Source organism: Trichomycterus rosablanca, chromosome 1 (assembly GCF_030014385.1).
Source record: "Trichomycterus rosablanca isolate fTriRos1 chromosome 1, fTriRos1.hap1, whole genome shotgun sequence".
NCBI lineage: Eukaryota > Metazoa > Chordata > Actinopteri > Siluriformes > Trichomycteridae > Trichomycterus > Trichomycterus rosablanca.
The window spans coordinates 67,198,663-67,217,375 of record NC_085988.1 but is presented as its reverse complement, the minus strand read 5'-3'; the positions used below and the strand labels follow the sequence as shown (position 1 = coordinate 67,217,375).

The 18,713-nt window shown below is 40.1% G+C and overlaps 1 protein-coding gene across 2 annotated transcripts in view; it reads right to left on the bottom strand.

Annotated features, from left to right (window-relative positions):
* The window catches only part of exoc4 (exocyst complex component 4), a 292,052-nt gene continuing 273,339 nt past the window's right edge, over window positions 1-18,713 (bottom strand). The window contains exons 17-19 of one of the 2 annotated variants that reach the window (XR_010012418.1): window positions 17,750-17,909; window positions 5,935-6,072; window positions 2,273-2,344 (exon numbers count right to left, since the gene is read on the bottom strand). Coding sequence is in view for 1 of the 2 variants with exons in the window: in XM_062995374.1 (XP_062851444.1) it covers window positions 2,107-2,344; window positions 17,750-17,909 (398 nt within the window). In the remaining variant the exon portion in view is untranslated. Of the gene's footprint in view, window positions 2,345-5,934; window positions 6,073-17,749; window positions 17,910-18,713 lie in introns of both variants that reach the window. The other variant, XM_062995374.1, reaches the window with a different exon arrangement.

The following is an 18,713-nucleotide window of genomic DNA, read 5'->3' as shown; positions in this document are numbered from 1 at the left end:
TCATGGTTCAGGCATAGGGCACAGGCCCAGCATGGCATTTTTTATTAGTTTTGCATTTTACAGTGGACTGGAAATGAGGACAGAAAAGTCAATCATGGTCTAAAGCATAAGCAGTATAAAATAGATCAGTTTTAGTTGTGCATTCGCTCTAAATAAAGTACAGTGTAAACTACACAGCATACAACCAGAAAGAAGAAAGAAAATCTGAATGTTCAAATGAGCTTAGTCATTTCCCATTTCCTTTGCTTAGGGGAACAAAACAAATCAACAAAAGCAGAGGGAGTTATCAGGCCAATAATAATTCCAGCACTCTAATCTGGCATCTGTTACTGTGGACACAAGCTGCCATGTGGGAGCTTCTATAACTGAGAGCAGCGGTTTTAGATTATAAGAAAATGAGATGACAGTACCCTCAAGTCACGCGTCTAGATTCCATCTGCTTAACGCGCGTGGTGAGGACAGAGCTGCCGGCACGTGCTCCGAGGGATCGTTTCATCAAAGATTAATAGTGTGTGTTAGGGGAGGTGAGCCAGCGCATACAGAGCATACGTGTGCAAAGATGAAATGCTTTCTGATTGGATCATCAGCTATAGTACATTCAGTAGTGATTAGGACTGTGCTCTAGCCCCTTCGAATGCACCGGTTTGTAAAATGCAAAAAAAGACAGAACTTACAATTTAATGTTACGTGAACTGTATTTATAGGTCTGTTGATGCCACTATCCTTTTATTAAGGGTAACACATTATTTAGGGTTACCCTAAATGGACTCTTAGCTGTCGCAGAGGTATGACATGCTAGCCTACCACTGCTGAGATCTTAAGCTATACTACTGGCCGGCCAGACACCTACACAGATGTGACTGTGTCTGAGTGTGGAAGGGCCGAAGTGCTGCAACTGCAGGCCTTGCTGGCTGGTGGAAGCCGCCTGCACTGAGAATCAGCAAAAAGCTTTGCTCTGGCTATTTTCTGGTAACCCTACTCATGTAGCCAAGCAAGCAAACTTGAGGTACGAAACACCCACTAGTCACCACAGAAGAATGATTTGGGTAAACCAAGGGGAAAACTTGCTACCCTAAGCAGTAACTAGTTCGAGGTCTACATTAGATGTTATTTTTAAGAATGGCCATTTTTACTGGTCTTATTTTTCCTCAATTTAATTACCACTGACACTGCTAATGGGTGCTGTGGGCAGTTTTTCACTTCTAGCCGGTAGTTATCCACGAAAGCTTCTTTGTGAATCAGTGACTGTTTAAAAGGTTAATAATCAATTTCAATATATCACACTCCACACGAGACCTTCTCATGTTATGATGCCACACCTCTACAGTGACGTGCATTGACATGGGACAGTGGTAGCCTGGTGGGTAGAGCTTTGGGCTACCAATCATAAGATTGTCGGTTTGAATCCAGGCTCTGCTATGCAGCCACTGTTGGGCCCTTGAGCAAGGCCCTTAACCCGGTCTGCTCCAGGGGTGCCGTATAATGGACAATCCTGTGCTCTGACCCCAGCTTCCAAACAAGCTGCGATACATGGAAAAATAATTTCATTGTAGTGTATATGTATAGCAAACCAATTTGGGCTTTTCTGTAGGACAAAATAGTAGCAGGATCAGAAACTAAATGGTTACAATGAACTCTTATTTATTGGCAATCTCACTATTTTGTAATTGTGGGGTAATAAGCATATAATTCAGAAATACCCAAAAAAAACTAATTGCATCACACCAATTAACATTTTTCCAGCTAGCTACCAGACAAGTGGCAAATTCAGTAAAGGTAATTTAGTAATGTTTCAGTAACTGTTCCAGAATTTTAGAATTCTGCTTTCATTTATCATCATTATTGCAGCAAAAAAGTCACATAAAATCAACAGTAAACAGAAATATATTTGCTCAGCACATTTTTATAACTTCGTTTTATGTGGAATTGTAATTTGGCCATGAATATGTGAGAATCGATGCATGAAATTTGAGACTTTAGTGATAAACAAGCACATTTCTACATAAGATAATGAAAGTTTGAAATAGGACATTTACTGAGGAATGACCACAGTGGCACCGATGATGTGTGAAGCGCCATGTGTTAGGTGCATACATTAGTGAGAGTTTATACGGTGGTGATTTTCTTATCCTTGGTGGCCTGTTTGATTGCAGCCTGTTCGCAGATGATCTCTTTGAGGCGCTGCAGGCGGGTGTTCTGTACGCTCAGGTCTCCCACGCCCGTCTGGCTCCGGTGCAGCAGACTCAGAGCATTGATGTACTCCAACTCACTGTAGCGCACGCCCTGATCCACCACCAGATTCAGTAACTCATCAGCAGTATTGTACAGCATCTCATAGTACTGCCTATAAAAGAGAGCGAGAAAGACGACATTTACCCATCATGCTTTGTTTACCAGCCTCTTTTATTTTCATTAAAAGCTTTTACATTAAAATGTTTTTTTTTCTTTCTCTGGCTGCTCCCGTATTTAGAGGTTGCCAAGGCAGATCAGTTTGGACAGCATACCTGATTTGAGTTTGCCGTTCCTGATGCAACACCTCTTATTCATATCCAGGCTTGGGACCAGCCCAGAGAGTGCACAGGCAAGTGCACCTCCCACTGGCTAGGCTGTTCAGTTATCTACTTCTTCAAACACTGGTTCTTATATTCTTATATATAAGGGTTCTTCAAAAAGTTTCCGCACTTTTAAAAACTCTATTTATTAAGAATTTAAAAAAACAAATGACATCACCTTTCTACAGTCACCTTCTGATGCATTTTTCCAAGCGTCGTACCAACTTTTTAATGCCATCAGCAAAAAATTTTTTTGGTTGAACGCGTAGCCACTGATGCACCACTGCTTTCACATCATCATCACATGACAATCTTCTTCCCCTTAAAGCTTCTTTGAGCGGTCCAAAAGGGTGGAAATCAGATGGCCGGACTATAAGCTCTCTCTCAGTCTCTCAGACACGACCAATTATTACTCCTCCCACCCTCACCGTTTCCAACCAAAATATAAAAGTGTGGACACTTTTTGAAGATCCCTTGTGTATAAATATGTACACAGTATATACATTCATTCGTCATCAATAGAAACTGCTTCATCCTTGCACTCTATGCCAGAAACTTCTAAATTTAATAACATTTTGCCTAATCAACTTACCACTGAGCATTACACACTGACCAGTTTGCTAGGGTTAATCTACCTGCATGTTTTTTGGAGCTGGGAAAAAAATCTAAGTATCCTGAGGTAGCTTTAAAAAGCCAGCTATGATGTCTAATGAAATGGTGTCTGGGACAAGTCTTTCCAAAAGTTGGCTATAAACTGCTTTAAAAAAAAGAAAAAAACAAGCACCCATCAAGTTTAATCCACAACCCAAACAAAGTTAAGTTAATCTTTCAGTTGAAAGTTTTAAAAATAGGCTTACCATTTGATTTCATTTTTGATGCCATTTAAAGTGTTTATACGATAGAATATAATAGCTCTTACTATATTGTTTTAACTGTGAGCAGAGGAAAAACTGCATTCTTACTCCTTTTAGCCTTGTGTACAGTAAATTCTGCTAATGCTACAGCAAATAAACAGTTTCCCTCCTTTGCAATAGATAAGACTTATTTTTACAGCATGGATTTTTGTCTTATATACTTAACCAACATGTTATTTTAAGCTTTTCTTAGCTTCATCAACTGTAACAGTTTTATGTAACTGTATTATTAATATATTTAACAATATTGACAATTATGTTAAACAGATGTTTTTTTACAGAGCACTAGCAAGATATTTCCTGGCTCTTCCCCATACTGCATCCTACATGCTACATTGTGTGTAACTATACTATTAGACATATTATAATTAGACATATTATTTACTATTATTTACTCTTTTTTCTCCTTTTCATCCTCAGGAGGGACAGATTGGCTTATACAACTGAAAATAGTTTGGGCCTCCCCTAGTAGACTTTCTTCCTTTCCACCTTTAAGCCAAAATTGCTCAATTTTCCTCAGAAATTTCAATCTGCCAGCAGGACCAACCCCGGGGGAAACCCACAGGGACAGCAGGAAAATGTCAGACTCCACACAGACGGTAACCTGAGGCAAAGATCAAACCAGGTCTGCAGAACTACGTAATTGTGTTGCAACACTCACTGCCATCATACCACCTGTATTCCTACAATCTCAACAATAACAAAGTCTAGTAATAAGCTAATGAAAGCATTTACATTTTAATGAACCGTGTACTGTGTAGAACATTTCAACCAGTCAAAGATCATGATTTTGGCTTCTGCAAGGTTGTGGTAGGATAAGACTAAAAGGAAGCATTAATTTACGATCAAACTATGTTACTTCTAATTTTGTCCAATACCAATAAAGTAATATTTTATGTCATTTTATCAGCCTAAGTAATCTTTTATCTTCTGTAAGAAAAGCTGTAGAAAGTCATTCATTCATTCATTCTCATTTTTTACCACCTCTTTATCCTAGTCCGGTCATGTCGGTATGTAGACTTAATTCGAACCCTTGATCCCAGCCTAGTGTGCTAGTATATTAGCTGCTGTACCACACAAGCTACTAACTGCAGGAATACAAAAAGGTTGTACAATCTGTGCAGAGGTATGTGTTCTAAAAAAGATTTAAGAATGGAAATGAGGAGTGTAAATCACTTACTAATAAGGCTTGAGAGACCTGCTAATGGCACTTGTGTGCTACACAGGTGGGAGGACATGTAGGATGTAGCAAAACTTTGTTTATTCATTCATCTTTAATTATCACTTGATTCTGGACAAGGTCACGCAGGTCCAACACTTATTCTAAAAGACTGTTCACATAGAAACAGAAACGATAAACTCCTTTCAGCCAGAACACAGGACTGAACATGGAGCTGTGTGCCTCTCATATTTACCTACAGTACCTTTTTTATATATTTATATACAGATAAGGGTGGCTCAGTGGGTAGCACTGTCGCCTCACAACAAGATCTGCATGTTCTCCCCTTGTCTATGTGGGTTTTCTCTGGGAGCTCTGATTTCCTCCCACAATCCAAAGACATGCTATCAGGTCAGCTGGACATACTAAGTTGCCCTAGGTTTAAATGTGTGTGTTTGCCTAGTTTATGTAGTTTTCTGCATTTCACCCAGTTACTTGTACCCATCGTGACCCTGGTTCAGATAAAGCGGTGGCAAAGCAGACAATGAATGAATGAATATTTAATGACAAGTCATCTTTGGCTTCATAACTCATTCACTCACTTTCTTAACTGCTTAGCCAATTAGGGTCGCTGCTGAGGCCTATCCTAGCTTTTCAGTGGGCGCAAGGCACACAGCAACACCCTGGGTGTCACGGGGTGCCAGTCCATCGCACGGACATCATTCTATTTCTGAGTGTTATTTAATGACTGCCGTGAAATGTGGCACTTTTCTTTACAAATCTGTGATTTTTGAAAAACAAGGTCAGTGAAATTAAGCACCCTATATATTAATAACTGAGGTGCATCATTTTGGCCTGAAATGAACAATAATAAAAAGAGCAGCATTACATTTTCTTGACAGTTGCTGTAGGTGGCAGAAGTGCTACAGAACATCTCTATTCTAGGATGAAGAGTAGAGAAGTTTGCGTTCTCTCTCTCTCTCTCTCTCTCTCTCTCTCTCTCTCAATTGCTAGAAACAGCATCACACAGATTTCCTTTATAGATTTCCTTGGAAATTTTCTGAACAAAACATCATAATCTATTGGAAGTGATGTATTTTTTTCCTCAGCTGGACAATATCGAACTGCATCCAACAGGGAAAAGCTAATGATTTTATTACAACTTCTTTCAGTCAGAAGTCAAGTAAGATCCCCCCCCGGATCCCTAGCTTCCCCCTCGTCTTTTTTTCTGTCTGGCTCAAAATGCTGCTGCTCTCACTGGACCAGCAGAGAAAAGACCTGAGCCAGCAGGATTCATTCAGTCTCTAACCTCTATCAGGCGGACACACTCTCTCAGGTATTCAGCACTGTGACTATACTATCAATGAGCTGCCAAGTCGGTTTAACACAGCCTCTCATTCCTGCTTCCAAATCCTAGCTTTCTTCTTCCTGCTGCACCAGAGCTGACCTTCAAAAACAAGACGAGAGGTCATTACAAGAGTTTGCAAGGTAGAGAGCACCGCACTGACCAAAAACAGCCTGGTAAGGGCAGTGCACAGAAAAGTAGGTGTGCTTTTAATCCGCATCATTTTTAAGTTAGTCAATTTAGTACACTGAGGTCTATAGTGTAAACTGTGTCTAGTGTTTTTTTTTTTTTTTACTTCTACAATGTATCATGACTAAGGCCCTCCCTTATTTACAGCCATAAAAACGTGGGACAGGGGCATAATATAGTTTCTATCAGAATACATCGGCACACATACAAGCTTTACAGTATTCTGTGATCTTATCATCCACGCCAAACCATAATACCAACGCTGCATTGCAAAAAATATTTATTAACCTCCAACTCAATATAGAACAAACAATCCCTGCTGGTCGCATAGCCCAATCCACTCTGATTTATTTATTTTTTCTCCTTACTTTTACGCTGTATCATTAAACCCCTCGGCACTTCTCGCATGTGTAGTTTGGGAGACCAGATAGACTCACCTGTGATTCCTCCTGATGGTAGATCGTGTAGTGTGTGATCCCCTTTTACCGATCAGTCGTGTAGTGTGAAATACACAACGACTTAAAAGACTCCCGATTGCAAGAGACCCAGTTGTATAGTGTACAGCGATCTGAACAACTTGGAAAGTCGTGTAGTGTGAACATGGCATAAGATGCATTGTTTGTGTTGCCTGGTATGTGTAATGAATCACAGACAAAATGTGGGTCACTTGAAAAAAGTTTGAAAAACCCTGGTCTACACCATGACCTGCATGAGGAATGTAAACATGACTGAGCTGCTCTGTGTTTTTCAGATGCTGTTTTCTCAGATGTATTATAGTTACTTTAAGCAACAATTCTGGTTGTGTTTCTGAAAATTTCCTGAATATTTGCAACAGTAAGAACAACAAAACATTGACCAGTTCACCTATAACAACTAGAACTTGCTCTAGGGCAGCACCAAGATGAAGTGGGTAGAGATGTTGCATCCAATGGACAAAAATTTGATCCTAAGCTCTGAATACTGTCTTTTGTAAAAAAAATTGACTGGGTACATGTGTTCCATATGACTCCAACTTTGTGGCAATATTTGGGGAAAGGACCTTTTTTGTTCTAGAATAACAGTACCCCTGTACACAAAGCATGACTCATAAAGACCCATAAAGTTGGGTCTAAAGGGCAATTTTTCAAACCACTCCTGAGTGTGGTACAGTTAAACTCATGTGAGAGGAAATTTCATTCTCAAAAGCTGTTTGCTGGACCACTTAAAAACTACAGCTTTGAATTCAAGTGAACCCTACATATTAAAGTGAAATGCTCCAGAAGCCAGCTCTCCAATAACATGGTTGACTGACTGTCACATTTCAAGTTTTATAAAGGCATGGAATAGGATTTCATAATTAAAGTAAATAAACTTGATACATGATGTGAACAAGGCATTAATCTCAAGTAACTAATACACCAAATAAATTTTTTAGTAACCGAGTAGCTTTGATTAGAAGATTCTCTCTAAGTGGCTAATTAGAAGCGATCAAAGGCAATGAAGTACAAAGAAATACAACTACATTAAATAAACAACAATAAGAGCAGTAACTTTATAAGAGCAGTAGACATGATGAGAGTGAAAGCTGTGCAACTGATCTGCAGTTTAAACAATTTTGAAACAAGCTCAGAAATGATACTGTGTCAAAGTCTTTAGATGTTATGTATTTTTCTAATTTGTCAGTCTGAATGAAGAACGACAAGCCAAAACATTAGGAACAACCGCCTTAAAAAAAAGCATGACAATGCCCATTACATAACAACTGGGCATGTCATGATCAGATGGATGATCATAGATACTCGTAGCAGACGTGTTGAATGCAGCAGATACGATCAGGCATAAAGACCTAAGTGACTTTGATAAGGACCAAATCATTAAGTCTAGACGACTGGGTTGAAATATCTCTGAAAGAGCAAAGAATGCTTACAATGGCCTGAGGAGGAACAAGCCACAAACTGCAAAGAGGTTGTAAAGCAACCAAGACTCATTGATGTTAGAGGACATGAAGGCTGTGGTATCTGGTACGAACCAACTGAAGGCCTAGAGTGGCTCAAGCAATTGTAATACTGGTGATAAGGGTGAATGTGTCACAACACACAGTGCATCCAACCCTCTTGTGTATGTAGTGCAGTCAGAGTTCCAATGTAAAGTCCTGCATCGGGACTGGACATTGTAGCAATGAAAAAAGGTCAACTGGTCTAATAAATCATATATTTTTTTCAAGATCATATAAATGAAAGAAAGAAAGCACCTGGAAAAGCTGTAAGATGAGCTCCCATGCAACATACAGAAGTTAAAGGACCTGCTGGTAATATCCTGGTACCAGATACCACAGGACTCCTTCAGATGTCTCAGCGATTATAATACATAATACATATTATAAGGGTGATCACAATGTGTCAGTGTGTATGACACTCTGACAAAACAACTGGCTAAACCAATGTGTAAGGTGGAAGTAAAGTGATGCAAGTGGTTGCAAGTTGTTTCTGCTTGATACTTGTAGTTATTAAGTATAGGACAACGTAATGAAATTGCTTAATTTTAAACATAGGTGATATAGGTGTTGTATAACCTTGTTGCTATCCCCAAACTGAAGCCTCAAATTTAGAAACATATAATTGACTTCATAAAATTGCATATAATGATAAACCTGTTAGCAATGAGTGTGGCTAAAACACTTGCACTTGAAAATAAAGAGGGTGTCCACATATTTTTGGCCATATAGTATAACTTTCCTAGACAGTATACTCTTTTGTAGACTAAACACTAAATCTGACACCCACAAAGAAATTTAGATATTTCATTAAGTGATACATAGGAAAATAAATTGAGTGCCAACACACCCTGGCACAGACACAGACACACACACAGACACAGACACAGACAGACACAGACACACACAGACAGATACAGACACACACAGACACACACAGACACACACACACACACACACACACACACACACACACACACACACACACACACACACACACACACACACAGGGTTTTTTTTGTTCATGTACATCTAAATTGGATTTTAGCCGATATAAGCAGTGGTGTAACAGCAGTAGCTGCAGGACAAAGATCGGGCACTTCCATTAACCTCCATTAATATCTGACACTGAAAAAAATCACACCACCATTTATAATCTTCTCTTCCTTGCCATGTCATACTCACCCTTTTAATATTACCTTGATAATGAACTAGATACCAGTCTGTACAAAGCATGTTTAGCTGGCATGACAGAATAGAATCAGATTCATATAAAAATAAACTATGCAAGAGTAAGCCTGCGTTCATGCTGGCAGTGATGCCACGCAACATAGTGATACAAAGTCTTATTATTATTTTTCATTAGGAGCTGCTGATGTGTGGCAACAGGAGGTAGAGTGGGTGGAGCCAGAGTTAAACTTTATGCAAAAGAGGAACAAAGCAAGGGTTATAATCCAAGCTTATAATCAAGCAATAATCAATTGGAGGTCAGCATGGTGAACCATGGTTCACTTCTTTTACTGTGAAACATCACCCCCTGTTGTGCCCAAGCCAGATACACAGGCAAAAAATAGCTGCCACATCAATAGCTGTCAGGTGTGTAAATCCTATTATATCAAATCAACCTTATGCTTTATACTTTGGTAAATCCAGTGCACAAATCAAAGTCCAGTGGTCTTTAAAGAGCCCTTACACCCATTCCGTAGCAATACACTTCATTTTTACTGAATAGACACACTACAAAATCTTAGTCTTAGTAGAGCAAAGGCTGTTAAAGTCACAAAGGGAGGAAGACTTCATATTAAAGTCTATTTAATGCTTTAGATAAGCTTTAAATTTTATATGATATAGAATAAAAACAAAATGACCCTTGGAAAATATTTCATTTCAAAAAGATTTTTTAGGCTCTGTCATGGTAGAGTTTATTAAAATAAACAATAAATAAATACAATTAAATTAAAATAAACAGGCAAGTAAAGCAGCCATGACACAACTGACAAAGTCCAGTTTGTTTTGGTTAAATTCGACAACCCAAAATTGACAGTAACTACAAAGCCAGGCAGCCAGCAAAACATCCTGCAGATTAAACGAACAAAAAGGCATGAGTGAACAGTCCAATGATTAGAAGACCTATCAAAAGTGAAGAGTCATGTATAACTATTTTTAATCAACACTGTACAACTGGTAAACTTTTCCTCAATACCACTGAACACTAACATCATCATAACTATTTTTCCCAAGCTACCTTATTATTAAAAGAATAATGAACCCTAGTCCATGCTGCCACATTCCCACATGATTCTAGGAATTCTGATTCCATTTTATTTATGCATTTTCTTCCATTTTCTCCCAATTTAGCGTAGTCAATTTGTCTTCCGCTGCTGGGGGATCCCTGATTGCAGTCGAGGTGTGTATATTGCTGCTCACGTCTCCTTCGACCCACGTGCAGCCCTTTGCAGAACCCTTTTTCACCTATGCACTCTACACAGGCGCCTCTCTATCTGCCAATCAGGGTGCCTATACAGCCTGACTGGTGGCAACACCAAGTTTTGAACCGAGGAGTTCAGAATTTCGGCACTGGTGTGCTAGCGGAATATTCCGCTGTGCCACCTGGGCACCATTTTTCCTATCCTTAAATGGTATAAACTAATGTAACTGAGGGCTTCAGTCCACTTCTTTTCAAAGAAATCATGTGTCAGTTTAATACAATACATAGTCAGTACAGCCAAGAATACACAATTTTCTGATATCTAAGACAGTCAGATTTAGTTAAGGGACCATGGTCTGTGTGTGTGTGTGTGTGTGTGTGTGTGTGTGTGTGACATAGCTAATCAAGATTGTGTAGATGCCTGTGCAGCTCTTAGCAGTGTTGGAATTCAGACGTGGATCCCAATGTTGGTGGGCTAGCGTAATAGGCTGCTGCGCCACTCGAGCACCCGAGAACAACCAGTGTTTCTCAAAAACAGACCAAGGTTAATAGGAAAAGTAACACATCATACAGAGATATTGGGTGAAAAACTGTGTGTGTGTGTGTGTGTGTGAGCGGTGTTAGAAATAACCACTGGCAGTCAGATGATGCAACACAGACGCTGGGTCAAATGATACCCCTCTCCCAGAATAAGATGCTCAAAATAAGGCTCAGTGGGCTTTTATGACAGCTACTCTTAAGAATAACTCAGTTTGTTGTGCCTTAAATGGTTGTAACAAAACACTAAGTTATTTCCTGCTACTCCAGGTGTTTGATTTTGCTGTAGTAATTAAAGCCAGCAAAAGAGGATTCTCCCCTGACGGTAACTATTCCTTTAAGGTTTAAGCTTAATGTTATAGATAGTGTGTGTATGTAACAGTGTTACTAAATATGTTAAGTTGATGACTAGTTGCATTTTCTGCCAGCACTAACGCACTTCATTTACCTAGCACTTTAAAATCATTTACCAAAGCAGCAGCCAGTTAATCAGATTCAATCTCTGTGGCTTTTTGGCCCCCTGCACTTCCCCATCAACCTTACTTCCCATTAGGAAAAGATAATGAACATAATGAACGACTAGCATTCACATACACACACACAAATACACTCACACGCGCACACACAACCACTTTGTCCTCCACCAGGCCGACACCTGCGAGCGTGTTCTCTGTGTGCCATTAAGTTTTAATTAGCCCGTGTTTCTGTCTGCGAGCCTGTATACAGAAGGGCATTAAACAAATTTATGACGCATGCGGAGCAGGATACAGTGAGATGTATGCTAGCATGAAGGGAGCAACAAGGGAATGGAAGCAAAAAAGAGAAAACAGAATCAGCACAATTCATTTCCTCTAATTTCTAGCACGCACTATATTAAAACCATTAAGGGCTTGGTACCTCTGTCAGCGCATTCTCAACAACACATTAGTTAACACTCAGTAAAAAAAAAAGAAGGGACAGATGACAGAAAGCAGAAGCCAGAGAGCGAGAACGAGATGGAATGCTCTGAATGATCATTTTCATCAAGCAGAATGCACACGCTTGTCACCAGGGTAATAAACGCCACACATGTTTCTGATACGCTTTGCTTGGTCTGCCTTGCTACTAATGGGAAAATTCTGAAAAATAGCTCCACGTTGATTAGCGTGACAATAGTAAATGTATCGCAGTGAAGTTTAGTCTGCGTGATGAAATTTCTGGCTTTAAGATTTAACTCAATAGGCCTGAACAAGTCATACATTAAAACTAGACAGATGAGGTATGCAAATGTTGAATCATAATGCACTGCAGTTAAATAATGCCAAGAGAAAGAGAGTCAGAACCACTGCAGTGAAGACAAGGCAATAATACACAAACATAAAACCTTGCCTGAAAACACACACACACACATCACAATGCTGGCAGGCACAGCTGCTGTTTCGTTTAGTGGTTATCAGGGTATGCTGGGGAGCAGTGGTGTGTAAACAGACTGGGCAGTCACCCTGACAAGGCAAATAAATGCTGTTTTTTCCACAGGGTTCCTTGGGCACATTCTGAACAGAAGGTTTTGGGATATTCTTCCTCTACCTGCCAGTCATAAAAGCACAGGTGTTACACAGCTTATCAATTGCTTAACCTGGCTTTTTTCAACCCAGAAGCACCTCAAATCTTCACCCACCTGTACAGTGACTGGATGTTAAAGATTTGTGAAGAAGTGTGAAATAGGATTCAACTCGCTACTTGGTCCATGACAGAGTACTATTTAATGTCACAAATAAACACCTAATAGTGTAGATATGTAAGTACTATGTGATTTGAGTGTCTGAAATGCAGTGTTGAACATTAAGGAAGCTTAACTTTACCTGATAGTGATGGGATGGTCACATACTTTTGGCCACATAGGGTACATACAGCATCATTTTATTTGTGGTGTATGATGGTTTTTCCTTCATGGCATGGCTTCATAATTCCTCAATGGTGGTCTATAGCTGATGACCTTACTATGCCCATATTTTTGTATTTATTTGGGTTTTAACACATGTTTAACACATATGTGTCAGTTGAAGGCAAAACAGTTCTTATGTTTCTGTCTGTTTTTATTTTGTCTTTATATTTCTGGTCCATTTTATATTTTCATTTGTATTTTTATGGCTGCAATGTAGGTTAAAACTGTTCTTGTGTTGGCTTGTGTAAGAGTCTTTTATGGTTTCAGACATGTGTACTTGTTCACTGTGCCCAAATAAACAGGGTTAGATTGCACTACAAAGTACATAGAACAGAAAAAGAATAAGCCTAGATAAACATAGTGGCGGTGGTGTGATGGTCTGGACAGCTTCTCATAGTTGATGGAACAATAAATTCTGCTCTTTATCAAAAAATCCTGAAGGGTTCACCAGGCAGGCTGGGTGCCTACATGAACAATGATTGGCTTGTTGTTCCAGGGAGGGTGCTAGAGGAGATTCCTCATAACTGATGAAATTATGACCTCTGCTGGCTGATTGATGGAGGGATAATGGGATCAAGGTGTGACTGTATGTACACAAAGCTGATCCACATATGAACTTGCCTCGTGCAGGTGAAAAGATGCAGTCGGCTACTGCACACGTGTTGGAGGGGGCGTTTGTTAGTCATGGCTCTCCTGAGTCGGAGTGGACTCAATGCAATGCAATCGGGTAATGGGGTATGACTAGATTGGGAGGAAAATTGGAGAAAAATGCAAAAGAAAAAAAAAATTCTGAAGGATAATCCGGTCAGTTCATAACCTAAGGCTCAAGCACAGTTGGGTTATGCAGCAGGACAATATCAAACTGTCGTACACTAGCAGGTCCACCACTGAAAAGAAACAAAATCAAGGGTTTGGAGTGTCCTGATCTGAATCCCACTGAGTCAAGTGACAAGACCTTAAATGGATGGTTCATTCTTAAAACTCTTCAATGTAGCAGAATTAAACAATTCTAAAATAAAGAGTGGGCCAAAATTCCTTCACAGAGATATAAGACTCATTGATTTATCACAAACGTTTGTTACAACAAATTCTTAGGTGTAGTGGGCAATTACTTTTTCACATGGTTGATATAGGTGTTGAATAAATCTTTATCCTTAATAAATGGAACGATCATTTAAAAAGCTGCATTTTTGTGTTTACTAATGTTGTCTATGTCTTTTATTAAAGCTCAAGCACAGTTGGGTTATTGCGGCAAGACAACGATCCAAAGCACACAAGCTAGCCCACCTCTGAATGGCTCAAATCAAGAGCATAAGGGTTTGGAGTGGCCGAGTCAAAGTTTTGACTTGAATCCCATTGAGATGCTGTTGTAGGACCTTAAACAGGTAGTTCATGCTCAAAAACCCTCCAATGTAGCCAAATTAAAACAAGTTGCGACTGTTGGTTTTATATATTTGGTTGGAGCTTTATTGTCTTACCACCATTGACACTAAAGTTTTCAAAATCCCAATAAAACTGCTGCACCTAATCAACACTAATAGCAAAACACACTAGCATGTTACTGTCACGGCAGTGAGAATGGTCCACCACCCAAATAACATCAGGTCAGAGGACTAGGTATGGTAAGTGTAGCTTATAAAATAATCAATAAATGCATGTACCAGGTAGGTGTACCTAATAAAATGCTCAGTAAGTGTATAGATGTTAAAAGTGTGTCCAAACTTCATTTCAGTAACATTTACTTAAACCTGGCATCACACTGAGATGCAGCTTGCAACATAACACACACCAAGCACCGTGATTGCATATTCTCCTACCCTCAGGATCCCTCAGAGCCCCGTTTACAGCCTCATGGCTGAACATCCGGCAAAAACCCAAAGAACCAACCCAGCAAAACCTGCATCCCCCCGGCAGCGAAAGCAGCGCTGCACAGCTGCCCCCTCAACCCCCCTCCCCTACCCCGGACTCTGCAGGGCCGAGTCTGCGCATAGAGAGAAAAAAGAAAAGTGCTGCTACTGACAGAATGGTAATGTAGTGTGGCGAGAGCACAGAGCTGATAATGCGGCACAAAAGCATCAGATAGCGTGCTGTGCCAGAGGAAGACGCTCGTCTTCCTCATTGATCCTGAGGTGGGGAGAGGGACTGTGCTTTCCACAACCCAGTACCTCAGCTTTCCAAAAATCATCAGGGTTTGTTCGAGAGTGCACCGCAATGAGAAATGGTGTGAAGAGCGTGAGCTTATCTTTTAGCTGTTTTTTGAATGTATAAATGTACCCAGGGTGATAGGAGAGCAGGGGAAAATGAGGTGACAAGGTTCATCCTATTGATTTTTATTTCTTCAGTCTGTATTTGATCTTGCCATTGTGTTTCTCCTTCACCTGTAGGCCTGGAAATTAGAAGCAGTAGAGCGGAGGAAAAATGGGGAAAACACTCGCAGCTGCCTTCCAGATTCAGGTGAGGGTTATTTGACGGTACACAGACGTCAACAGGACACTACGAAGCAGATGGTCGAGGTGTGTGTGAAGTCACAGAGGGTTTCTATCACTCTTCTTTTCTTGAGCTTGGGGACCAAAACCAAGTTCAAGGTCACATGAAGACAAATTATGCTCATAGCTGATCTATGACAAATTAAAAGAGCTCAACCACCTCTACACAATTAACACAACAGTAAAGACAATCCTATGATGCAGTCATTTCAGCTTATAACAGCCCTCCAGTCTCAAACTGAATCATTTGCAATGACCACACACACGCACACGCACACACAGCACCAAAAGATGTCACTGTTTCCAAAGCCTTCCCTCATCCCAAGCACTGCTGGGCTTAAATGCTACATGCTTGAATGTCTGAATGCTAATCAATTGTTATTACGGTGTCCTTGGCCCTGTTGCCCCTGACCAAACATTCAGATGGACGACTGACCAGCAACTGTCTTCTTTCTTAGAGGTGTCTCTGATTCTCAGCATCCATCCAACTAGAAAATCCATCTACCCATTCATCCACCCACCTATCTATCCATCCATCCATCCATCCATCCATCCATCCACCCACCCATCCACCCATCGATCGCTCGATCTATCTATCTGTCTGTCTGTCTGTCTGTCTGTCTGTCTGTCTGTCTGTCCGTGTCTGTCCAACTATCCATTCATCTATCTACCCATCTGTCTGTCTGTCCGTCCACCTGTGTGTCTTTATCAGTTGAATAATATAGCAAATGTCACCTTTCTCATGTGTTTGCATTAATTTACTAATTTACTCAAAAAGTCCATAATCATATTGTCAGTATCATTCTCAATATCATTAAAAAGCAGTGGAAATTTTGGGCCAGATGTGTGCTCTTCCAGACTATGTCTAATAAATTGAAACTGCAACTCCAGCTGGATTCTAGACACATCTCAAAGATTACAATAATTAATTAAAGCAAATAGATGGCACCTGGCCACAATTTGGAGTGCCGCAGAAAATGGTCTGAATCCTTTTGTAATGTAAGAGATTTCAATTTAAATTTTTAATTAGCATAAACTAATATTTTTATTGTCCCTTAACATGTTTTGGACAGGTGGACCCAAAACATGCTGGCTTTTCATAGCATGCCAGAGCCAACAGACCCCATGAGTGTAGGGGTCGATCATTTAGGGCTGTATGATACTCATGGTGTACACCTCACATGGACTTAAGTCACCTGTCAAAAACATGGTAAAGAATGATTCATCTAGAACAGTGTTGTGTTCCCCACCAGTCGAAAACAAAAAGTAATGTGATACAATGTGTGACGCCAATCACGTCAATCTATTCCTGGGAGCTGATTACATTCACACAGTGCATCAAGCACCCAAGCTTTCTAAAACAAAACCCAGGTTCTAGCTTTTCGGTGGATGGGTTCAGTACCAGGAAGCATACCTGGGCTGTTTCCACACATGACCCAACATGCCAGACTTGGGGTCCAAATGGCCCCGGCTCAGGAACGGCACTATTCAACCCATTTGTTTCAAAGCTGAGAAACAGGGCCGATAAACTGGCAAACTGTCACGGTCACAATGGATCTGGCTTCACAGGGTAACACTAAGCATAAGGCAGAAATACGCCTTCAAGGGCATGCCAGTTCATCTCATGGCATCACACATTTACCCTTACTTGTATGGGTAATAAAGAGCAGCAAATCAAACTACAGTGATGTTTTAGAAGGTGGAAATAAATCTGAGTAGCCTAACAGACAGTGACCGAAGGTAAAGATCAAACCCTGGTCTCCAGTAGCACGATGCCCTGCAACATCCAGCAGCACTCCCAGAGTCTGAGTGTCAGTTTAATTTCTTAATTGGTTTAATTCTGGGTGCATATGTGTGTGTCGCAGATGCCAGATGTGAATCAACATGGCACCATAATTCAGATCAACCTCTGCACCACCCACATGGACTCCCACAGACATACGGTACAGTGATAAAGTCTGTCAGTTGGAACAGCTTTACAATGTTGTTTAATTCCAAGCATTTACCATCATACATTTTATAATTGCAATATGAAAGAGAGAGTAATTCTGCATCATTACCAATGGAACATGCTTGTCATGCAAATGTAATTTAACATATGGCAGTAATCGTGTTTTTGACAATGATTTATTTTTACTGGAATGCTTTACTGGAATTTAAATTAATAAAACAATTTGGCTTTTTAAAATAATCCTTTTTGGCAGAAATGACCAAGACCTGCAGCAGTAAACAGTACATCTTACCTAGCAAAGTCCAGGTCTGCTTCACGCGACATGGTGATGTTGGTTAGATTCTGCTGCAGCACAAAGATGTTCCTGCACATCTTCTTTATTCCAGACTCGCTTATACGCTTAAAGTACTGAGCACCATTGATCAGAATGCAGGAGATCAGATGACCAAGTCCTGTATGACACACAAAAGAGGGAGTATGATGCAAAGGGAGTATGATGTGGTGTCTGGTTCTTCTTAGGGTTTTTAGGGGAGTCATTTTAGGGGAGTTTTTTTCTTGCCACTGTCGCTCTCAACCTGCTCAACAGGGGTTTTTGGTCTGTTGGTTCTGGATTCTGTAAAGATGCTTTGAGACAATTTCAGATTTTAAATAATAAAGTATATCTATAGCAGAGAAAACAGCCGGTGTTACCCATGTTCTATCAAAGTGAGATATAACAGAACTGTCATACTTATGGCAGGGAAAACTGTGGCATGTCTCAACATATTACTAGTAGCCACTAAAAACATCACGAGTGCACTAGCAATAGTGTCGTTACCTTTTAAAGTGAACATATTTAGCACATAGCACCTGTTCTTCTTTTTAGAGACTTAGTGTTAAGGCCCTGCTTAAACAAATGCAAATACATTTGGCTAAACGTTGCTCTTTTTATTTGGCCTCCAATCCACAAGAAAAACAGCATTTTAGACCAATAAAAAGTAAGCTTTTTGAAAAGAGACAGCTCAGTGTGATGACTTCTGAAAAGTTTGTTTCCCTTGATGTCATGTGAACAGGTAAAGTGGACTTTGAAAATCTATTTATACATTATTTTCCTTTTTCTTCGAATCTAGTTGTATCTATTTACCTAGTTTAACTCCTCCACTGCTACAGAGTCCTTCTCTGACCAAAGAAGGCTGTACCCAATGCACCTGCTGCGACATGTGAATAAAAGCCAACTGCTTCTCTCAGCTTGCTCAGGGCGGGTTCACACAGAGATT